Genomic DNA, 25,515 nt, shown 5'->3' on the forward strand with positions numbered 1-25,515 from the left:
GATTTAATTTTGATTTGATTTTAATCTTAACAAGTCTTTACGTGCCGTTATGTCATTCCCAGCTTTTATGACTTTCTTATTTCTGGTTAAGATTAAAAAGCTTTCACGCTATATATACTGACCTTATCCCTTTTTAAGCCTAGACAACTCCATTCTGACTAACAATGCACCCTTTTTTTTTACCTAAACCGAAAATAAAGTTTGATTAATCAAATTAGTTTAATATACAATACTATAATTTGTTGTCTGCCAAATCGTTTTGACTGAGGGCAAAGATAGGATATTTAAATAATCTTGCAGTGAAGATAATGTAGGAGTTGCCTGGACCACATTTGTGTGGCTATTAATGTTTAATATATAGTTTTAATGAAAATGAAAAGAGGCAGAATGGTGTTTAATGACATATTTCTCCTGGAGCGCCTTGAATGGATTCAAAATGTTCAAGTTTCCAACTAGACGCGGTAGACTTTGACGCTCTATTCGTGTTTGGTGTGAACGCAGCATAAGACCTTCGTTCATCTTTGGAACACAAGTTAAGATATTTTTGGATGAAATCTGAGAGGTTTCTGAACCACCCATAGGCAGCAATGTCATTGCAACTTTCAAGACCCAGAAAGGTAGTAAAGACATCGTTAAAATAGTCCATGTGACTCCAGTGGTTTAACCTTAATGTTATGAAGCGACGAGAACTTTTTGTGCGCAAAAAAACAAAAATAACAACTTTATTCAACAATTTCTTCTCTTCTACGTCATTCTCCTACGCTATTCACATAGTAAAAACAGTACAGCGTTTCCAGGTTCTACGTCAGAACGCTGCCTCATTATTGGCCAGCTCCTGCGTCAGCACCAAAAACATTGACATCGTTTTTCCACAGTTGAAGCACTAATTGAGCGATTACATGTGACATGATACATTTCAGTAGTACCGTTTCTTTCAGCATGATATTTTGATATTTATTCATGTTTATTTTGTGCTGTAACTAGTAGTAAAGATGATTTTTTTCACATACGTTTTGGCGCTTGAACTGAGTCGGGTACAGCGATTATGCCACATTAAAGAGCCCCAAAACGTCACTGTATTGTTTTAATTTAAAAAAAATTTGGATGGAAATTTACGGTTTCCTTAATTTTGGTGCATCATTAATTCTCACTCTTTATGGCCTGATATGGCGTTCCAGATTACAGTTGCTTTTACAGTCTTCTGACTCTCTTTTTGTAAATAGAGAAGATGGGAAAGTTGAGCAGTTTGCTGCAGTAAACTCTGCTGTCCTGTGAGACACAGTTAAGTGTGCTGTCTGCTGACTTGTCCACATAAGCCCTGGCTCTATTTATGGATGTGTTATTGTGGTTTGTGCGATGTAATTGGGCTACATCATCATTCTCACAGGGCTTCGTTTCATCAAACCGACCCGCTGTTGCTACTGACGGCAATGAAAATACAGTGCAAATTCAACGTTTTTCTTGAAACGTTTCCTTGCTATAATAAAGTTTTTAGGTGATTTAGATGTTCAGTTTAGCGAACAAGTCAGTGCACGAGAATTAAAGCGAAAGTGATGAAAGGGCAAGTAATTCAAGACGGCACAGACAGAAGGCTGATCTAATGTTATGTTATCCTACCAGAGTATTTCAAAAGTGAATATTTTCATAACAACATGAGCCGCTTAAAATGAATTAAGTTAACTGATATTCAAAATAGTAAGCAAGCGCTGTATCTGCATATACAGCTCTGGAAAAAATTAAGAGACCACTTAACATTGATTTCTTAATGTTAAGTATATATATATATATATATATCTCCTTGTTTCAGTTTCTCTTTTTGAATATCAAATATAGACTTTTGATACCTGCTGATTATAGACAGTTAATTCCTTAGAATATTTGATATTCAAAAAGAGAAACTGAAACAAGGATATATATATATCTATCTATATCTATATCTATATATATATCCTTGTTTCAGTTTCTCTTTTTACTTGTAATAAAATGAAAAGTAGAATACACAAATAAATAGAAGTTACTTCTTTTTCTGAATAAATAAAGCAGTAATTATGTCAAAGCACAAGCATGACACTTGTAAATTAAATACTTTTATATATATTACATATTACTTTTATAATCCTAGAAACACCCCTGTCCTCCAGGTTCTAGTGCCTGCCTGTTGAATGTTATATGTAGCCTATTTAGTGGGGGCGCTGTTGATTGGTTTTCTCAAATATTTTGACATTGACGAGCGGTGACAGACCAATGAGGCTCAGATCAACGCTCACACATCTGCTTCTGACGTGCACTCTATTCGCCGCCACAGCGGATTGAAGAACACGCTGATTAAAAGACGGGACGAAGGCGAAGCCTCCCGCAAGTTTCATATATTATAAAGGTTAATCACAATTTTTTTTAGGGGGGCTGGGCAGAAGTTTAGGCTGATGGAGGCTGCCTGCGCGCTAGAGAGTCGGAGATGCGATTGTGCTTGTTTTGGGCTAGTTTTGTTGTGAAAACCTTGCAATCCTGCGTTGATTCAAAAATTCAAGGCAGCATTTAAAAACGGACAATATAAAATCACCATACATGCAATGTATTGGCTTGTTTTCACTTCAAGAATGATCATACGGCTGACATGATCTTATCACTATAGCATTCCTTGCACACGTGATTTATTGCAGGCTCATATCAACACGTTATCATATCGGCAAGGCATATCGGCAAATTTTTTTTTTTTTTTAAGTGTTTATCGTGCCGATTCCGATGTCGTGCCGATAATAGCGTGTATCCCTAAAATAAAGTGCTGTCAAAAGATCTCTAAAATAACTGATACGGTACTGATATAGTGTGCATCCCTTATATTAACTTAAAATGTAAAATTTCATGCTGCATTGCTATGACTGAAGACATCACTCTAACGAATTGGTTGCTACCTAAACTAGTTGACAATAGTGCCTGATCCCAAATGTTTTCTAAATTTAATGATGTGTGATCATTTCCACTTTCAAGCAGTGAGTGGAGTTGATTGTCATGAGACAGTGAGCCCTATTTTTGAGACCTATTTGTATGTGAATTTGGTGTTATCGCATTTAAAAACATAAATACATAAATTCTAAAATGCACATGAAAAAATGTATAAACTCAATTGAGGCACACAATTTTTTTTAGTCAATAAGAAGACATGCGCATAAACTGTGATGGAAACACATTTACCACATAAATCCCTTGATGTGCAACAATAAACTAAACGGATGATGTGATTGGATAACTGGACTAACCCGGGCATCCGTAACATGACAGCGTTTGTTGCGTTTCGTCTGCACGCTCTAAGGCACAAGTCATTTGCTGTATGAAAAAAGAGCCCCAGTGGCTTCTTTTTTTTATTACAGATCATTTGTGCCAATTTCCCAGAAAGTAGCAATTTTATTCTCTTGAACACATGGGATGGAAACAGTGCTTTATTCGCATTTTTTATGTGATATTCCAATTTGGTTAAATTCGCAACTTTGGATGGAAACAACTATAGAAAATGCATGTTTCTTCATTGAAGATGTGTAGTGATTGAACAGTGCTGTGGTTTTCTGAGAGTAAGGCTGTAATTTGTTTGTCTTTCTCAGCTCTTCCAAATTTCTAAGAGCTTTGTGGATTCATTTAATTGTCAGTGCGGATTCACATTCTGCCCTTTTATTTTCTCACATACTCTGATCAAATGACTTTAACTAGACATCTTTTTAATATAGGAAGAATTCTCAAGTTTTCTTTTTATATCTGTTCTTCACACGTTTAATTTTCTTCGGATTGTTTTTCAATCGTTTTCTGTTCACATATTCCTTTTTATTGCTTTGTACTCTATCCCACCCTTTTATTGCCTCACATTTATATACTCTTGCACTCTTTCCAACACTACATCTGATTTCATGGCTGATTCACCCTTTCTTATCGTTCTCCTCTCCTAAACCACATCCTCTTCAACTGCTCCTACACCCCACATTCATCTTGCCTCATCTTTCCCCCCTCAATTTCTCTCTCCCATATTGTCTTTCATTTGTTGTCCATAGAGGCTGTTCGAGAAACAGACGAGTTTCGACAGGCAGCTGGGCTCTTTGACCGATATGTTATCAGAGATGGAGACTAGTGGACCTTTCAACCCAAAGGTAAATGCACAACCTTTAACCTCTGACATTCTAATCTTGACCTTCAAGATTCAGTTTATGTCCCTTTAATTTTTCAACCTTAATGGAATAGTTCACCCCGAAATTAGAATTCTGTCAATATTTACTCGACAGATGCCGATATTTTAGGAATGGCCAATGACCAATAAAAAGCTGCAAAGCTATATATTATATTATATTATATTATAATATATATAAATTATTTGAAAATGAATCAACATGAAAACAATTTGACCTTGATGCAGTCATCCATTCTGTAATCCTATTATAGTATTTTTCACAAATAAAGCAATTTGTTAAATAAGGGAGTAAAAAAATAATAATTAAATTAAATTAAAAATTAAATGTAAAGCCACTAATCTTAGGGTGAATTAACCCTTAAACTAAGCATTTTGTTTCAAGTGCCCATAACTAATAACTGGATAATGAGGAACAAATCTTTTTTCACAATCTTAATCTTGCAACATTCTGATGGCACAATTTTTATATTTTGCAAGTTCCTTTTTTCCCCATCTGATGTGTGACATATTTCTGTATTTGTTTGTTTGCTCAGTTGCCTAGCCAGTTTTCATCAGCACCAGCGCCAAAACAAGTAGCACCACCACCAACCGCCCCTAAGCCCGTCCTCTCCTTTCTGCCCCCTCCTGAGCTGCAGGATCGTCCTCCCCCCGCCCCTTGGGCTGAGGAGCTACGTGCCCGAACACGACCGGCCAATCAGAGCACAGCCTCTGCCCCTGCTCCTGTACAGTCATTGGCTAAAGGCCCAGCTGTTGCTCCAAAAACCAACTTCCCTCCCAGCCAGCTGAATTCAAATTTTGGTTCCAAAACAGTTAGTCCTGCACCTTCTGGAGGCGCAAGAGGTTTTAACCATGCCGTTAAAACCCCCGCCCAAAGCTCTTTCCCACCACCTCCTCCTGCCGCTCCTCCTGCCCCTGTTGCTCCTCCAGTGAATTTTCCCGCCCCCACACCTGCTTTTAATCACTCTGAAACATCTCCCATTGGCAGCCAGCAAAGCTTTGCTCCGCATTCTCCTGTTGCCCCCAAGAAGTCACCCATTGGCAGCCAGCAAAGCTTTGCTCCGCACTCTCCTGTTGCCCCCAAGAAGTCACCCATTGGCAGCCAGCAAAGCTTTGCTCCGCACTCTCCTGTTGCCCCCAAGAAGTCACCCATTGGCAGCCAGCAAAGCTTTGCTCCGCCCTCTCCTGTTGCACCTAAAAAGTCACCCATTGGCAGTCAGCAAAGCTTTCCTCCGCCCCCTCCTGCTGCACCAATGAAATCACCCGTCTCCTCGTTCAGCAGACCAGCAGGAAACACTGTTCCACCAAAGGTGGGTGTGCCTTAGATTGTAACATTATGCAGTAATTTAAATAAAGGTAATGTTAGATTCTTGTTAATAACTTCAAATAAATGTATTTCCTATAGTTTTACAGTTTTGGTAAGCTTAGGTTTAAGGCTTATTTTGGTGAATGAAATGCTGTCTGAAATTTTGTGGTTGTCATGAATCACACAATCACAGCACATAATGTTTTACATCAGAAGCAGAAAACATGGCCAACGTTTTGTCATTGTACAAAAGTTCTAAAAGTAAGATTTATTCTAAAAACGCATTAAATGGATCAAAAGTGACATTAAAGACATTTAACAATGATCCAAAAAATTATATTTCAAATAAATGCTGTTCATTTTATGATTACCACAAAAAAGCATTGATGATAAGAATAATGTTTCTAGAGCATCAATATTAGAGCGATTTCTGAAGGATCATGTGACACTGAAGACTGAAGTAATACTGCTGAAAATTCAGCTTTGCTATCACAGGAATAAATTACATTTTTAATATATTATTGTAATATTATTAAAACAGTTGTTTTAAATTGTAGTAATATTTCACAATATTGCTGCTTTTACTGTATTATTTTTTACTGTATATTCTGCTTGGTGAGGATAAGAGACTTCTTTCAAAAACATTTTTAAAAAATATTACCCCTAACTTTTGAATGGCACTGTAAGGATAAATAAAATCATAAATAAAAATAGAGCACACATAAGGCTTATATTGAAGTATAGTGTTTCACTTAGGTTTTAGTTTTTGCATATGCATATATTCTGCATAAATTAAATCTATAATTATCAATCAACCTAATGCAACATTATCTATGTGCAGTAAAGTTTGTAACTGTGGAACAGTCTTATTTCAGTATGCAAATATATGCAAGAAAAAAAGCCAATTGCTGCTCATTTGCAAATATTACAGTGATTGTGATTGGTGATACTAAACATTCATCAGTGTAAATCAATGGAAGATGTTAACATTGCTTAAAAATGATAAAGTTGGCACACAAAAAAAGTCTGAATGTCTGAGTCATTTCTGAAAAATGTCAAACATTTGCTGTTGTTTTTAGGTGTCTGGTTCTGGTGGAGCTCCTCTCACTATGAGGGAAGTAGAAGAGCTGGAGAAAATGACTAAGGACTTTATCAAAGACATGGACAAACATCCTCCTTTAATCACCTCTCCACCTACAGGTACACTAACCTCACCTTGTGTACACACACACCCTTAAGATTTGATTAGTCTCTTTCATTTGTTCTCATTTCAGTGATTTCCTGGTTTTGATGTTAATTTAAGCCTCAGTCTCAGACATTCTTATGGCTCTTTTTTTAACACACGGCAGACAAGCTGCGATAAACATTGACTGTGCAATGTTGCCAGGCTTCTTTTGCTCTTTTTTCCGTCTCCCTCTCTCTTTATCTGTCTGTGTAGGTGTTTAGCTTGACGTAGCTTCTCTATCTCAGTTTATTACTTCATTATCAGTGTCTAAACGCCACAGCGCTTCACCTCTCCCATGTCTGGATCTCTCTGGATGAGTGTTGTAATGATCTCACTCTGTCTTCGTCAGCACTGAGGTGTTTTTTTTTTTTTCCCCGGTTTCTTAGTAGCTTAGATGTGCGTGCAGGTGAAAACTAAAAATATTTTTTGATTTGATCAACCTACTTTCACATACAACTGAAATAAACAGTTTGATTTGTTTATTCATGTTCTGTGTTTTATGGTTTATTTTTAAGTCTTATATATTCTTGGTCATAGATTTATTTAGTTCTTTATTGCCCGGCTTGTTGTTTGCTGAGATGACAGTTCAGCTTTATCACAATAATAAATTAAAGTCAATACTATTTCACAATATCACTCTTTTACTGTATTTTTGATTAAATAAATGCAGCCTTGGTGAGCATAAGAAACTTCTTTCAAATTCATAAAATAAATTGTAATGTTTCCAAACTTTTGACAAGTACTGTATGCGTATGCGTACTGAGAGCATAGGGAGGTTGACTCGATTACGTCATTCACAGTGCTCAATGGAAGTGAACTGGCACTAGAGAATTCTGGTGAGATTGCTCTAATTGCTTGTTGCGATTCTCTAATTGGCAGAGATTTTTTTGGTAGAATCATGGGTAATGTAGTCTTTCACCAAGAATTCCACTGTTAAAGATGATTGTTTTAAAAATGGTGAAATAATGCAGTCGGATGGCTTCAACAAAAGCATATAGCGTAAATTAACCTTGTAGCTCATAGGTCTGTCTTTTAAAGGTTTATAAGTTATTTATTTAACCTTTATTTAACCAGGAAATAGTCCCATTGAGATGTAAATCTCTTCTACCAGGGAGTCCTGGCCAAAATGGCAGCACAGAGTAATCACAGAAAAATAAAATAAATACAAAAGACACACAAAACGAGAAGTACAAAAAGTTCTGTCCAGCACTCATACAATTACAGTTCTTAATAATTGCTAAAAAAATATAAAATTAAGTTAAAAATGAAAATGATTTTCTCAAATAAACCTCCAAAAGGTTTCTAAGAATATTTAATCGAATAAGTTATCGTTAAAAATCAGTTCCTCTTTTTGAATGGGATTTTTACTTTCTGTAACCCAACTGTTGCACTCTATATGGAGAATGGCAACCGTTACTAAGGTAGGATTGATCAGGAATGCTTTTAAGGTGGGGTTGTGCTGTTGAACTGAGGCCCTGTTTACACCTGGTATTAAGATACGTTTTGCCCAATCAGATCACAAGTGGGCGATGCTAAATACCGGTGTAAACGGGTCTAAAACCTTTGAGCTTATCCACTTTCCACCACTTCCAGAGGTAGTCGAAAATGCATTTCACCAGATTGCTTTCGTAGTGTAAACTCTCCTTTGGTCGAATGTGTTCTACTTTCTGCCTACTGACATTATGGGATGCGTGCTAGTAGCCATATGGGATTTAAACTTTGTTGGCTGGAGAACCAAGTTTGGTTTGTAGACAAAAAATGTACCAAGCACAATGTTCGGAGTGATCTTGCGACTGTCAGAGCAAGAACATTTCCATTGTCTCGAGCGCATTCATATGTACATTGCACAAGCTTATTTTGTCCATTAGATCGAAAGATCTGGTAAAAAGACCATACATTTACCCGCCCCTAGATCCTCCCCTTGAAGAAGTCAGGACAGAAGTGGTTGAAACTGGATAAAAGAGATGAATTTAAAATACCAGGTGTAAATGGGAATGTGTCTCCCTTATCTACTTGTGATCTAATCGACCCAAAACGCATCTTAATTCCTGGTGTAAAAAGGGCCTGAGACCTCTAGAGAATAATAGTACTGTAGTACAACCTCTTCAGTCACCCAATGATCACCCTGGAGACTAATCTCTGTTTCCTGCTCCAAAATGAACTTTTCTTTACCTCATAAATCTCTTTTTATCTTTGATCTCTATTTTTCTTCCCTAATAAACATATTTTTCCTTTCAGAAGTGTGTGGTAAATGTGGAGAAGCTCTGTCTAGATCTCAGCCTGCAGTAAGAGCGATGGAGAAACTCTTCCACTCCCATTGTTTCTGCTGCATGTCCTGCCAGCGCCCCCTGCAGGGCATGCAGTTCTACGACCATGACGGGACACCTCAGTGTGAGGACTGCTACACGGTGAGACAAACCCGTTTAGACGCCTGAAATTTCATATTCAGTTTTCATTTTTAATTGACACATTTAGCCTTTTTTGGTATCAGACAAATACCATTGTTTTTTCTTAAAGAGTTGCATTTTCTTATTGTTTGTCTTTGGGTTTGATTGTGTCTTTCCAGAAATCTCTGACTGTGTGTTCCCTCTGTGGAGAGCGGATCACAGACCGTGTCCTGAAGGCGGTGGGCCAGTGTTTCCATGCCCACTGTTTCCGTTGCACTACCTGCAGCTGCACCCTGGAGGGTGCTCCATTCATCACCGATGACGACAACAACCCCTACTGTGTCAAAGATTACCATCGGTGAGCCATCACACTAATCACAGACCAATCAAAGTACTCAGTTATACTGGTATACTTTAGAGCATTTTAACTAATCATCCCATTCAATCAGTTATCAGTGTAATGAACAAAACAGTGATATTTTATATGGGGTTTCTTCAGCTAAGGGACACTTTTAAAATTGTAAAATGAAACTTCCTTACAACACAAATTAATTGGTTTAATTTGGGATTCATTTTGGAATATTAATTGCAGACACTTTTGTCTTGCTATGGCATTTCTTAAGCCGCGTTTCTACCGCGGGAACTTTCCCCAGGAACTAGGGACTTTGGGGTGGTACTCGGTGTGTTTCGACCGCAGGAACCAAGGTCTAAATTAAGTTCCGGGTAAAGATTTCCCCCTCAAAACGGCCCTGCTTGCGAGGTAGTACTTTTTCAAAGTTCAGGAACTTTCAGGGCTGAGACTTCACGCAGCATTTTATTTCAACCTAAAAGTCTGTTGCGGTGCGTGCAGTTAGAGTTGTTTGCTATTCAAATCAACAATGGAGTTTATAAAATACGACCGATGGACCGACGACGAGGTTCAGGTTTTAAGTTTTATTCGCGGAGGACGTAATCCAGTGGGCTCTGGAAAGTCACGTGCAGTCCTACGTCACCGGACTAATCTTCACAGTACTTTAGACCGCTATGAAAACGCAGGCAGCAGCAGGCCTGAGGGAAAGGGAGTTCCTGGGAAAAAAAGTTCTTGGGACAAATTGTTCCAGGTAATTTCAGTGGAAACGGGGCTAGAGTTAGCTTTTTATGTAACCTAAATACACAATTAAGTGGTATTTTCATACTTTTTTTGTAATTGAATTACAGCATTACAAAATTTTGTCCACAAGCAATATTACCTTAGTTTTTTTTTCTTCACACATCACATCTTGTATTTTATTTAACATGCTTTTCACACATTTTTAAAGTACACTACTTTTGCGAGAACTTTACCAGGGGCAAAATTGTTTATTGTAGTGGACTCCACAACCTGGGCATTGTTGTAAATTGTATAAAAAGTTTATATAAATCCTTCCTGCACAATTTATATTTATTATATATAAGAAGTTTTGTTATTTCACGTTGTGTTTTCATGGGTTTTAATCGTCATGTTTTTATGATGGTTTTTCATATTTTGAGATTGAAAGTCTGACTAGGACAAGAGAAAAAACTTAATTTATACACAATTTATTTTTTATTTTTTATTATGTATTGTAAAAACAATTGTCATATGGAGAAAAAAAAAGTTTGGCAGTACTTTAATTGTATCTTCTATTTTAATAGAAATTAACACTTGGAACATGAAGGTGCCTGAAGTTGAATAAACACCCATATAAAATGTTATATAATATTTTAATGTTTATTAGTTCAGGGGTTTTCAAACTCCAGAAGGTTCTATGTGTTCCCCAGAAAATTTCAGAGAATAAAAAGACAAAGCAAAAATTAATAAAGTCTTCCGAATATTCTACCTGTTTCATTTCTAAATGTTTTTCTCCTTTCTTGCCATATACTTACTTTCCAGAATTGTATATGTTTGCTTTGTATCTTTCTAGTGAGTTTTTCTCACTATAGCCCCCTTTATTTTGCTCACTGGGGTTGTATTGTATTCTTAACACAGTACGTAAGCTGCTTACATACATTTATTGTGAAAGTTACTTATAAAATAAGTTTTAATTGAAAAATGTTCTTCTTCAAGTTTATACATTCAACATTAAGTATAGCCAATTTAAGTTTGGAAACTATGTTGTAATTATAATGTCACACTTACTATTTATCTCTGTTTTTTCATACATACAAATATATAGATGGATTTTAGGAAGGGGGTCCCTCATAAAAGGTTCATCATTATTGGGGGTCCTTGCCATGATAAAGTTTGAAAACCCCTGTATTAGTTAACTACTTTAATTAATATGATATAACAATGAACAATACTTCTACAGCATTTATTAGTCTGGTCAAAGGGATTGTTCAACCGAAAAATACAAATACTGTAATTTACTCACCCTCAAGTTGTTCCAAACCTGTATGAATTTCTTTTTTCTGCTGAACACAAAAGAAGATATTTTGAAGAATGTCGGTAACCGAACAGTTGATGGACCCCATTAACTTCCATGGAAAAAAAATACTTTGGAAGACAATGGGGCTCGTCAACTGTTCAGCAGAAGAAAGAAATTCATACAGGTTTAGAACACTTGAGGGTGAGTAAAGATGACCGAATTTTTATTTTTGGCTGAACTATCCCTCTAATGTTAATTTCAACATTTACTGATACAATATTAAAAATAAAAGATGTTAATGCACAGTTAAGTACTGTATTTTTATTAACTAACATTAACAAAGATAAAAAAATATTGTAACAAATGTATTGCTCGTTGTTAGTACATGTTAGTTAATACTTTAAAGCTGCAGTCCGTAACTTTTTGCGCTCTAGCGGTTAATAAACAGAACTGTATGCGTCTCACGGAAGAACATTGCAGCCGGAGCTACTTCTCTCTGTTTATGTCTATGGCGAGTCACGCAGGGACTGTTTTTTTGTAAATCTTGAACACAAAAAAAAGTTACGGACAGCAGCTTTAACTAATGTTAACCAATGAAACCATATTGTAAAGTGTTTACAATACCAAAATGTTTAATCTTAACCTCTCTCCTCCTTTTTCTGTTTCTCAGCCGCTTCTCTCCACTTTGCGTGAGCTGCAATGAGCCGATTGTTCCCGACCCTGGAAGTGAAGAGACCATCAGGGTTGTTGCTTTAGAGAAGAACTTTCACCTGAAGTGCTACCGATGTGAGGTACGAAGACTCTTCCTTTTGTTATCTTTACCTGTTTGTTGTAGCCTAAAAAAAAGTCATGAGTCAGGTCATGAGTCATGTTTTAAAATAAGAAATTGCTTGTTCATTGCAGGATTGTGCTCGTCACCTTTCCATCGAGGCAGATGCTGATGGCTGCTACCCATTGGATGGCAGAATTCTGTGCATGAAATGCCACACCCAACGTGCCAAGCAGGCCAAACAGTGATTGTTGTAAACTTACACACACCTTAACCAAATTTAAGACACACAATTGGCTCAGCTTTGAAAATGTACGTGTTGTAATTCTCTCTTCCGTTTTACATTCTCATTTTCTTCATATTTGCTCAATGTCAGTTTAGCCTTTTCTCGACAAAGCTCTGCTGCTTTTTCTGAATGGCCTTATTCAGAGCCCAGCCCATAGCTTGCCCTGTTTGGCCTGGCGTCTTTCTGCTAGGACCTGATGTGTGCGAGCACAATGTTAGTGCCTCCATGTTGAATGTTACATACGACACAATTTTTACCCGTAGACTGTTTGATATGTAAAGTGTCAGGGTAGTGTTTTAGGGCATTCTTGTGGCTTGAATTTTTACTGTAGTGGCTGACTCTGTGCAGAGGTAATGTACTGCACTGCCGTTTAAACTGCACAGCCGTACAACTCCCAGCATGCCTTTAAAAAAACAAAAAACATCCATAAATTGTACCACAGCTGACTACTGAGGCAAGATGTATAGTTTGTATATCCACAGTCATCCATGCACTTTTAATAAGGCTTTTCCGAAACATACATTGTAGTTGATGAGAAGGGCTCTTTGTGGACTTGTAGTCACAACAAATGTAAAATAAGCAAAAAACTAAAGCAAGGAGAGATGTGGTTTGTCATGCATGCTTCACTTATAGAACTGTTTAACTGCAAATGAACAAATATTTTAAAAAGCACATTCGTTTTGTCCTAAAACATGTCGAACAAAACATGTGACGAGTAAGTTTGCATCGATTATCATGCCAGTATCAGTTCACTTGTTTTCATTCCATATATTGCCGGAGGTATTTAGCAATTGAACAATGAAATAGGTTTGCAATTAAGTATTTCCAAAGAAAAGCACATCTCAATCACTGAGCCTCTCAATCACTGAGCCTCTTGTAATATTTACATAGACATACTGTAATAAGTCTATGACATTGTAGCTAAAGCTTTTTTTAAAACGTCTAGATTATGGATGAGATGGTATTATCTACACAAAAGCTTCAGAATATCTTTAACTAGAGCCTTCTGGTTATATAGAGTAAGATTTAACATCACAAAACTGTAGTTCATTCTTCTAATTTTTGGTAAAAGCAACAGTGTTACTGTAGACAAACTAACAGGATTCTGAAGAAACTGAACTCTTAAATGTTTCTCAGAAATATTACGTTTTTAACAGAATTCCAGTTTTCCAACATTGCCATTTTAGTTCATTTGTTTTGTTGTTTACAATAGCAACTACTTTCTAGCTAAGACCACTCATTTTGGCTTAAAGATGACGCTGATATCAAATTGCATCTGTTTTACATAGCTCAGAAACATTCATTTTATTTATCTATACACCTCTATATGTGTTTCTCTTCTTGGCCTTTTCCCTTGATCATGTCCAAGAAATTCTAGTATTTGATGCAGTCGAATAAAACAATGGCTCCAATAAAATTAAAAAAAAAAAAATACATGACCAAATTTAACATGTTATGCATGATTTGTTGTTATTGTTATTACAGTGTTTTTATACGTCATGTTTCAAAGTTGCCTCATTTTCATGCTGGTATCACAATACTGCTGAATTCAGTAAGGCATTATGGACCATTTGGTTTAGCCTCCATGTATTTACCATTTAACATTACTTCTTTTGTAAACTCGACGTCTAATTTCCTCTCTTAATATGTGAATGTGTGTATGTTTACGGTTGAAAGTATGCCAATGTGTTGTTTTTGCTATCATTGTTTTTCTTCCACATTTGTACTGTATTCTGAACTAATAAAACTATAAAATTGACAACTGTTTTTGTTTTATGTTTCATTGGATTTAATAGAAAATGTTTCGCATCTTTATCAGTTTCATTTTCATACAGTAATGTGTGTTTTTGTAGGTCCGTAGGTCTACGTGTTTACGTCTTCGCTATATGACGGCATCCAAACATGTTCGTTCCCACGCAATGTGTGACGTGCTCTTTTGTGGTTTTGCTCTTCTCACACCCCCTCAATTCTTATCAGCCCGCACCAGCTTCACACACGTCATTGATAGTCAGGAGTGTCGACGTCTGTGTACGTAAAAATGTAAACATTTATGAATATTAACTATGCCACTTCCTGCACTGATGAAGCTTTAAAAATGCACTTGCAGCCTTTTTTCCCCATTTAGTGTTAGTTTTCCCATGTTTAAATTGGGTGGCTTGATCCAATTGATGGATTTTGGAGCAAAATCATTTTCTGGCCCTCATAACTGCAATTGAATTAAGAAATGGTGAAGTTCAGGAAACTCATCCAGAAATGCCCCATTTATGTATGTGTAAAAGAGAGGGGTCTTGTGGGAAGCCAGTTCATTACATATGTTTATCAGTCAGTGAAAGAGTGAACAGCGAGTGTGATGAGAGAAGATAGTAGTTGGATGACTTGTAGTTGACGGAGGAAGATATAGAAAGAGGAACAGTGTGACGAAATAGAAAGCTTCACTGGAAGACCAATATGTAGGAAGAATCCTGATCAAACGGCCACAAAAGAAGAAAGAAGAACAAGATGGACGAGAACCCAGCTGTTCATCAGGTGAGGCTTTTAAGATAGGCCAATTGTTTCTTTTTGGGCTTTTTCCAGTTGTGTTAATATGACAGTGATAGTAGTCACAGGAAATGACAGAAGGTGGGCTGGGATCAGGGAATGCCATGAATCAGATAACTAGTCACCCATAAGCATTGCCATGCACTTGTATGCTGTAGATATGTAAGATGTTGCCTAATATTAAGTTTTGAGTTTAATCAGAAAATTATTTAGGCCAACGTAATGGATGAATGGCGTGGTGTAAGACTTCTGGTTCACTGTCCATGACCTACATTATGGCCGTGCGTAAGGTACTTTAACCTCGTGTTATTGCGATTGAAGTTCATGATGCTGTTCAATTTCACGGCTCACTGGAATACTTGATTCTGATTGGTCATTCGCAACATTAGGCATTTCACACCGTCGTCCATCGTTTTTCTCACTCAGGTGACTGAAATCGACGTTCACCAACACAAAGCGGATTGTTTTGAACGTGACTTCTATGTGAGATGTGTTTCATATATCTACTATTGACAAATTACAAAATGTATCTTTTATCCCCAGCAAAATCTCGACAAATGTGGCGCGCGCAGTCTTCGTCTCTTACGTAAAAACCTAACTGCCGCCATTTGTAACGTTACTGAGAAATACCTCAGAGAACTTCAGTTTTTATATTGCTGTAATATTGTTGTCGATTTTGTCTTATTGCTTTGCCGGTTGTTTCCATATTGAAATGGAATTGAGGCTTGTGGTACTTCCCTTTTCACAATAAGCTTCATGTCAGTTAACGTTATCCAACTAACTTATCTAAATAAAAGCAAAAATCACACGCGGAGACACGCACGCACGCGCACGTCTGGTTCACTATCTTTGTGGGGACTCTCCATAGATGTATGTTTTATACTGTATAAACTGTATATTCTCTCCTCTTACACTAACCCCTAAACCTACCCATCACAGAAAACTTTCTGCATTTTCACATTTAAAAAAAATCATTCTGTATGATAAGCTTGTTTCCTCATGGGGACCTCAATTTAGGTCCCATGAGTATGTGAGCATTCAGGTTGAAGTCGCTAATGGGATTGAAAAACATGAACACACTCACAAATGAGTGGAATGATGATACAGGAAAGATTATAAAAATAACTCCACATAACATAATTATTAGCTGTAGGCTATGTGTTCAGTGTGCAGTACTCTTTTGAAGTTTAATGAGACAATTGCATTCATTTTCATTGTTCTTTAGTGAACATTGGACTTGCTCTCATTGTGGTTGGATGTCAATGGATGCCGATGTAATTTTTTAATCCATAATAAAGTCTATGAGTTATGCATTCCAACTTTTCCCAAATGTGCTTTTAAATGGACATTTTTGTACAACACGTTCATCTCAATATGTACCCACAGGAAATGGTCACAACGCCAGAGGAACAGCCTCGTTCTGATGAGCCAAATCCAGTGGGATGCAACAAGTACCGCAGGCGCTTATTAGTTCTCTTTGCCTTCTCTCTCTTTGGAACTACGTTAGGTTTGGGCATCTATTCCCATCTGCAAAAGGAATCACAAAGGAAATCAGGTACAAACCTGGGAACTAGGCCTCATTCTGGTATAGCTTAATTTCATTGGTAACAGTGGTTGTGATTTCTATCTCTTGTCTTTCAGCTGCTCCACCTTGCCTTTCTCCTGCCTGTCTAAAAGCATCAGAGCATTTTTCTGTTGCAATGGATCCGTTTTCTCGCCCCTGTGACTACTTCCTATTTGCCTGTGGAGCAGGTGGATCTTCCACCAACAAGGGGAGACAGAGTGTCAAGGGGTCCTCCAATGAAGACAATGGAGAACTGGACAAAAAAAGAGAAGTGAGGATGAGAAGAGAGGCAGATGTTCAAGGAAAAAGTGACGGACGGCTAGATACATTTCCAGACAGACAGACTGCTTTACTAAAAGCCATTAAAGAAATACTAGGTGAGTGAAATTCCACTTTTATACCTAAAACAGAACCAATGACATGGTTTCATAGTGTCTTCAGTTTTCATGTCTGCTTATATCTCTCTATCTTCCTGGGCCTAATCTGGTTTGCTGTGCTTGCTAGACTTGGATCTATACATTGGTTATAGATTGGATGGAGGCTCTGTCATTTCAAAGGAAGATAGAGTGATGACATTTTGATTAAACATTAGAAGCCCAAATTAATACAAAAAAACGGATGACTGAATTAATCAATATCAATAAGATTCATTTTAGAAAATAGATGAAGGTGAAATGAGGGTGAATTTCAATTTCTATGTATCCATCCATTCATCCTTCCATCCATCCATCCACCCATCCATCCAACCTTCCATCCATCCATCCTTCCTTCCTTCCTTCCTTCCTTCCTTCCTTCCTTCCTTCCTTCCTTCCTTCCTTCCTTCCTTCCTTCCTTCCTTCCTTCCTTCCTTCCTTCCTTCCTTCCTTCCTTCCTTCCTTCCTTCCTTCCTTCCTTCCTTCCTTCCTTCCTTCCTTCCTTCCTTCCTTCCTTCCTTCCTTCCTTCCATCCATCCATCCATCCATCCATCCATCCATCCAATGTCATTCAATGAATGCATTCCTCTATGTGTCTATCATTCTATCTATTATTCAATTCAATTCAATTCAATTCAATTCAAATGTATTTGTATAGCGCTTTTCACGATACATATCGTTTCAAAGCAGCTTCAGAGAAAATGCATGCGTCTACATTTCAATTTAAATTGATTTGTACATGTTATGCATTTCAGAAATGCACATATACAAAGCACATGGATTAGCTAACAATCTATTATTAATCAATATAATAACTATGGCACAGAAATAAGAATACATGTTGTTAATGAATAGGGTATATAGAGATGAGCATGGGTGCGTGTTGATGCAGAGCTGCGTCATCTGAAGTCCTCGCAAGAGTTGAGTCGTCTCTTCACAGGTGATGGTCATCTGAAGTCTTTACGAGAAGCTGGATCCAGACTGGAGCTGATGGACTCTCTAGTTACCTCGGGATGGGCGTCCCGAGATAAAACAGAACAGAATAATAATTTGCGTAGCTGCTGTTCAAAGCATTACGCAATAACGATCATGTGCACTGATATAACTGAGTACAAGGTTAGGAGGTGCATCATGTGAATGCCTGGCTAAAGAGATGCATCTTTAATCTAGATTTAAACTGGAGGAGTGAGTCTGAGCCCCAAACATTATTAGGAAGGTTAGATTATTAGGTGCCAAATATGAAAACGTCCTTTAGTGGACTTAGATATCCTCGGTATTACCAGAAGCCCAGAGTTTAGTGATCTTAAAGATCGTGATGGGTTATAAGGCGATAGAAGATCAGTTAAATACACAGGAGCTAAACCATTTAGGGCCTTATAGGTCAGTAGCAATACTTGATAATTGATGCGAAACTTAACAGGTAACCAGTGAGTGTAGAGATGTTAGAATTGGTGTTATGTGATCATATTTTCTTGACCTAGTAAGAACTCTAGCAGCTGCATTTTGGACTTACTGTAGCTTGTTTATTGAGGATGCACGACAGCCAGCTATTATTAGTTGTATCGTTCTCTCTGTCTTTCCCTCTGTTCAAGGCTTGACTTTTTCAATTATCAGGCAAGACTTTGGCACCATTCAAAGTTTTGTCTTGCAGTTTATCGCTTTGGTACATTTCTTGAATCATCCTTAAAGGTTAACTAAACCCTAAAACAACTTTTTTTAGTTAATGATCTGCAAGACTGGGGCTTTATTAATGCTGTTCATTGATTCGAGTAAATGTTTTGACATTTGGGTATAAAGTGTTTTAATAAAGCGGCAACCTCCCACAGTTTCTCTTGAAGCCAATTCGGAAGTGACATATACTGCAATTCATCGACTGGCCGCTAGGGACAGGCTCCAGAAGGGAGCAGAATCTCATTGAGCCCCATGTTAAAATGCCCAACTTTACAGCAGATTAAAACATGGTATAACCTGGTACAAATTGTGGTTTTGGTCTATACGGCTAATTTTGCCCTTCATGATAACTGTGAGGGGGGTGAATTTTTTCATAACTCATTCGTTTACATTATATAAAGCCTTAAAGTTCTGCATAATTAAGGGCGTGGCCACTTCGAGTGACAGGTGGATAGCCATTTATCTGCTGTCTGTTAGTCATCGCGTCTCTTCAGCTTCGCCCACGTCCCGCCCTTTTTGCCCATTTTCTGTTATCCGGGAGTGACGCGCGATCACGCGCTGCCAAGATGGCAACGGCCAGCTCGACCCTACGTTGCGCTTCAGAATGGCTCATCAGAATCCTATGGGTGACGTCATGGACACTATGTCCATATTTTTTTACAGTCTATGGTTTTAATTCTATAATATATGGTGTAAAACTGTCTGAGTGCTGCCCTCTTAAGGTTGAAGGGTGGCTACTGCAGTTGAATTTTCCTAATGGACGTTGTTGGTCATTGTGACGCATGTTGGCTCTTCCAATGGCTCACTACCCACACCTTCCAGCACGAGCTCACCACGGCCTTCGCATAGGCTCAGCCCCTGGTATAAAAATATCTTGTTTCATCAAAACCACTGTAGTGAGTCAGGAGTTGGAATTGCGAGTATTGAAAATGATCAGGATATAATGGATATAAATATTTATGCTAATGAACAAATCAATGCTATCAGAATGTCAAGTCCTTGTATCAGGGCCGGTCCGTGGCATAGGCGGAATAGGCAAATGCTAGGGGCGCCACTCATCCATAGGGGCGCCAAAATGTATTACTGATACTATTTTATTAATATTAATTTGAAATATTACCAAATAAAGCACAAAAAAAAACGTAACTAAGTCCCCGCATCTTTCCGGTCCGCCTCATCAATCTCCCCCCGCCGATCTACTTGAAGTGCGTCAGAAATACAACGCGCGATCAGTTTATCGTTAGGGGAATTTGTTGTGTCGCGTCACCTCTCGCCGCATCCAACGCAGACAGGGTTGCTTTCATTTTTTAGGGTGCTTGGCCGTTCGCAGCCAGGTGTTGCCTGATTATTTATGACGGATGGCCGAATTGAAGTGTCTAAAAAAAAGACAGAAGCCCTCTGATGCAGGGAAGATAAGGGATACACTGCTCTTCTTTCGTAGTATTTGTGTCTTGTTTCTAGTCTAAATATCTAAAATTCCTAAATCAAGGTTGAAGGTGCGTTTACTAGATAAGTTAAATGACAGAAGATAGTTTTCTTGTTTTCTTGAAAAATAAAATCAAAATGAAGTGAGTTTTTGCTTAAAACAAGCAAAATTATCTGCCAATGGAGTGGAAAAATAATATTGTTTCTGATTGAAATCTTGTTTCTGTCCCAAACAGAAATAAGATTATTTTTCTCACCCCATTGGCAGATAATTTTGCTTGTTTTAAGCAAAAACTCAAGACATTTTTCTTGTTTACTTGAAAATCAAATCAAAATGAAGTATGTCATTTTACTCATCTAGTAAATGCACCTTGATTTAAGAATTTTTAGATATTTGGACTGGAAACAAGAAAAAGATTATAAATAAGAAGAGCATTTTTTGCTGTGTAAAGACAGAAGTAAAGGGATGTAGGCAAATTAGTTGAACAGTTAATGAACAGTTTATTTAATTGCATAGTAGTAAAATACTAATGTTTGCTAATTAATTCCAGTTATTTTTACCTTAAACTTTATGCAAGCAGCTGTTCTGGGTTCTCCAGAGGCCACAGCCAGTGTGATTTTGTAAAAAATAAATAATATAAAAATATTAAACGCATGTAATATCACTTTTTTAATAGCCTAATGTTTTTACTCTGCAGTTGTGCAGTTTTAAGGGGGTGTATAGCAATTTTAAAATGTATTTGCCGAAATTAGTAATGATATATATATACAGGTTTATTTAAAATGGCAACATTTTATGGAAAATTCACATTAAATATAAAAATTTCTCAGTTGAATTCCTGGTGAAAGCATGAATGCTCATAGTTTAGTGGAAGATTGCTGCCATCTACTGGAAAACAAACACTTTTGCTAGTTCTCAATGAATAGTTTGTGCATGAATGTTAGATGCAATTACTCTTGCTATTTGTGTTTAGGCTGTAATGTGGCATAGGTGTAATATTTGTACAGTTTTACTATCATCAGCCTTTAACAAATAAAAAAAAATAATAATATCATGAACATAATGATGGGGTAGAATGGACTGGACATCATATAAAACAACAACAACAATAAAAATAAAACATCAATGCATTACAAAAATAAAACAGTACGAGTGTTTCCACAACTTAGACTGATAATGTGTAGTGCTAAACCTTGATACAAGGGGCACCAAGTAAAATCTTGCCTAGGGCAGCAAATTGGTCAGGGCCGGCCCTGCCTTGTGTCATCGTTCACAAACAAGATGCTTAATAAAGCAGTGACCTTTGTCAGTATTTCCTTATGTAAACCATGGCTACAGTTTTGATGACAATGATTGAAAATGGACACTTGTTCTGTATGGCATGTATCAATTTCAATAGTACAAAGTTACGCATACTGTACATGGGATATTGATTGCAAGAGTTTGGACATGATTCACATTTACGCTTTTACTGTTTGTTTGTCAACACATTGCAGTACAATGTATTTGGGAGTACAGCAATACACAATGAGACAGGTAAAATGCCTGTACTGTACATGCATCACAATATGGGGAATTACAGTGCAGTCTTTCTTCACCTAATAATGTCTCGGCCTGTCGGGCCACAGATTCTCATCCACATCGGATATCTTTTACCTTGCAATGCAGCGTGGAAAGAATATAACGCTTCACACATTCCCCTTCAGAGGTGAAAGTCAAGATTCACCTGAGAGCAATTCATCAATTCAGGGCACATTTACAAAAAAAAAAATCAAATAGAAATGTATGGAAAATATGCTTTACAGGTCAGGGGATCTCTGGATAATCCGTAATTAGTTTGGAGTTATAAAACGAAAATACCGTTTTTCTGTTTTTTGTTTCAAAACGAAAAACCAAATAACCGTTTTTGGTGTCAGAATCAAAAAACGAAAAACCAATTAAAAACGGTCCATTTTTCGTTTTGAACTTCAGTCAATTAGTTTTTCGTTTATAAACCAAAAACGGAAGTCACGTGGTCTATTCCTTTTTTGGAAGCGAAAGTAACCGGTAACACTTTCAAAATAGAAGTAACTATAGTTAACGAGGTGATTGTAGACTAACTATAACGTTTTTTAGTGCCACTAAAGTAGCACTGGGTGTGAGAAAAAAAAAAAAAAACACTTAAGTTAACTGAAATAAAAATTAAAACTAATAAAATAATAACTCTGGCTGTTAGGGAGAATTAAACATTTGTAAGAACATTGGTGACCTGTAACTTCAGATTAAGACAAGTGAACTAATTTTATTTTTTTTAATTTTAGTTTCTATTATTTATTTCACATTTTAGTTTTGTAAGATATGTCTTGCTATGTGGAAGCTCAACCAGCAGAGGTCACTCTACCCCCTTCTGCGCACCGACTCTTTCTGTGGGACAACAGGCAACAAGGGTTTGACCTTTTGACTTGTGTTTATATCAAAGAGAAGGCAAGCACTGCTACCAACAGAAGCTAATCACTGAGTTTGAAGGGTGTGCAGAACTTCACGTGCCTTCCAGCTCCTCTTTCTATGGCACTGTAGCTGTTAAAAACTCTCAGCTTCCACCATCTACTGTTACCCCTTCTGTGTCAAAACAAAACTCTTCCAAAACAAATCTATAAAGTTGTATACCTTTTATTTTCATTCGCATTTTTCTCCATTGTAATATACTTATTATGTTAGTAAAGTAGATGAAATATTTTGTATGCAGCTTGTAGTTCTCATTAGTTATGTAGACCTACTTGTGTGTGAAACCTAGCCTTACTCAGTCAAAAATTATCTCTAGCCCTGGGACTTTCAGATCTTTTAGTGCTTTTTTGGGTTTAATTCTGTTTGATGAACCACCAGGGAAAGGCAGTGCTCTGTACTCTTGGTACTTGTGTAAAGTAAAAATAAAAGTGAAGTTAAATTATTTAGTTTTGGTACTCTGGTACTACCCTAGTACTCGTGTCAGGGCCTCCCAGAGTTTCCCCAATACCTGGAGGATGTGAGCCTGTGCACTGTGTGCTGGGTTTAAGGACTGATGATAGTAGCAAGACTGGCCCCAGTCACCTACCATCACTCTCTCTTCAAATAAATGCTGGACTGGCAGGACACCACTCCTTCCTCCGGCACCATAAAAGGGCCTTTGTTGTCACTTTCAGATATTTACATCATAGTTTATGGTAAGCCACATCTTTGAATTGTGGCACTACTTTTGTGGAATTGGATGATGTCAACTTATGTCTTTAAATACAAATGTACATCATAATGTACAAAGGTACAGTGAAGCAGGGCTCTGCATTGCAACTCTTTCACTTGCATATATGCCCTTAAATGATTTACAAGCATATTGGGTCAGTGAAGACTAAAACCTACTGTAAATGTTATAGTCAAGTCATCTTCATTTATATAGCGCTTTTAACAATGTAGATTGTTTCAAAGCAGCTTTACAGAGATTTTTTGTGTCTGGACCACCACTGTACAACCATGTTCACATTGCATAGGCCTATAAATGAAAAACACATCTTTAGAGGAGGCTTCATTTAATGGGTGATTTTCACATGGTTTTTACTCGTTTTATTAACATAACAAAGTAAATATCATTTGAAGTAATACAATCGTCTTTAAAAATATTGGATGAAGACGTTATATTTAGAAAAACAAAATCTACAAGAGCTAACCCCTCTGTTGATTGTGTCTTATATATACTGTAACAACAACAAAACAGGCAGTCCATGTTTGGGTGGTGTGACAGGATAGCACAGCAGCGATTCTCCGAAAGCCCTCTGTGATGCCTTGGTGATGTGAGAGGGTAGTGGGAAAGGGTGGCACAGCAGTGTCGAATCCTCATTGGCACAGTTATTCAGTCATGCTGTAAGAGATTTCCGGAGAGCAAAGAGATAAAGACATAAGACTATATTGGATACAACTAAAAACTAAAAAAATCTGTGTCAGACAGTTGAAAGATTTGCAGTTGAATTTCATGCCCCATATTTTTTGGGTTTCAAAAACAACAGTGTAGCTACAGGAATACCAGAGACTTGAAAAAGTCAAATAGAGACTTGAATATCTTTCAGCTTCCCTGAAGTCATGAATATGACAATCTTTTGGTTTCCCTGCAAATAATCCTAATAATACTTTTTTCATTAATACATTTTTTTTTATCCAAAACTACTTATTCCTACAATCACATGGAATATGGACAGATATTTACTCTGACACTGTACTACCAACATATTAATGTAAGTGGGAAGAAAGACAACTGTATAAGTCAATATAGGCTGGATCATGAAAAAGGAGATATAACATATTGTCCCACAAATTGAAGTAAGAAAATCATGATCTAACCGTGACAAAAATCAAATTGTAGTCAGTCACTTTGTTTTTGCCATACTTAACCATTTTATAAAAGCAAATGCTCAGTTCAAGCAGGATTATGTGTCTATTATATCACAGTTAAGGAGGTTGTCAGCCCAACATGAACAGTGCCCCTTAAGTATGATATAATAAGTGTATACTGAAGCCTGAAGTGAGCTATTGCTTAGATATTAAGATGCCTGAATACCAGGTCTCTAGCTGATCATGTTTCTATCAATAAGAGAACAATCGGTCTTTGTTTTTTAGTGAGCATCTTTATACCATTTGTTCATTCAACCATCCGACTGCTGTTTCCTGTTTCTATGGTAATGTTTACTGTACTGTCTGCATGCAACAGTACAGTAAACTGTTGCATGCAGACCCCCCCATTCAGCCACAGGGCAAACAGCAGTATAGAAAAAATGCCTTTTATTTCTAAATTATGACATTTTATGATGTAAAAGTCATACTAACAATATAAGTACACCTCAGGAAACATTATAAAATAATAGAAAAATGCCATGCCATGGGACCTTTAATGTGACGTGTCAAACTCCACTCCTTGAGGGCCACTGTCATGCAGAGTTTAGCTCCAACCACCTCCAAAACCCCTGCCTGGTAGTTTCCTGAAGACTAGTGATGTGTTCGAAATCGCCCCCCTATACCCTCATTCACTATTCCCTACATTCCTACACTAATATAGTCCACTTGAATGACTGAATGAAAACAAGTGAGTGAATTCGGACACTTGAGTGCGTCGGAAGGGCTGCCGCTTTTGCAAAGTTTGTACTTGCTGTTTAACAATCATTTGAAATGTAGCAAACTGGCAGGCAGCTCCAGTAGTAATGAAAAGATTTATCTTGAACTCTGTCATGGAAACTAGCATGTGTAAACCTTAATTAAACAATTTAATAGTCATTTAAAAAGGAATGTATATCTGTATGATATTACGCTGTAGCCACATTGGATCAGTGGTTTGGAAAATGGATGGATGGATGATTCAGCTGTGGGCGCAATCTTTTAGCGAGTTGCGGGAATTCAAT

At 37.3% G+C, this 25,515-nt stretch overlaps 2 protein-coding genes across 4 annotated transcripts in view; both read left to right on the top strand.

The window, feature by feature from the left end:
* Positions 1-14,274, top strand: part of zyx (zyxin) — a gene marked incomplete at its 3' end in the record, with an annotated part of 35,338 nt that extends 21,064 nt beyond the window's left edge. For 2 of the 3 annotated variants that reach the window (XM_079837482.1, XM_079837483.1), the window contains exons 4-10: positions 4,038-4,133; positions 4,705-5,478; positions 6,554-6,674; positions 8,938-9,107; positions 9,266-9,444; positions 12,123-12,243; positions 12,356-14,274. In XM_079837482.1, coding sequence (XP_079693608.1) covers positions 4,038-4,133; positions 4,705-5,478; positions 6,554-6,674; positions 8,938-9,107; positions 9,266-9,444; positions 12,123-12,243; positions 12,356-12,469 — 1,575 coding nt within the window. Of the gene's footprint in view, positions 1-4,037; positions 4,134-4,704; positions 5,479-6,553; positions 6,675-8,937; positions 9,108-9,265; positions 9,449-12,122; positions 12,244-12,355 lie in introns of those variants that run through there. The other variant, XM_079837484.1, reaches the window with a different exon arrangement.
* A 537-nt stretch (positions 14,275-14,811) lies between these two features.
* Positions 14,812-25,515, top strand: part of kel (Kell metallo-endopeptidase (Kell blood group)) — a 29,377-nt gene continuing 18,673 nt past the window's right edge. The window contains exons 1-3 of the mRNA XM_079837480.1: positions 14,812-15,033; positions 16,432-16,600; positions 16,687-16,986. Coding sequence (XP_079693606.1) covers positions 15,007-15,033; positions 16,432-16,600; positions 16,687-16,986 — 496 coding nt within the window. The 5' untranslated portion in view covers positions 14,812-15,006. The remainder of the gene's footprint in view (positions 15,034-16,431; positions 16,601-16,686; positions 16,987-25,515) is intronic.

This window comes from Gobio gobio (assembly GCF_949357685.1).
Source record: "Gobio gobio genome assembly, chromosome: 15".
NCBI classification, from domain to species: domain Eukaryota; kingdom Metazoa; phylum Chordata; class Actinopteri; order Cypriniformes; family Gobionidae; genus Gobio; species Gobio gobio.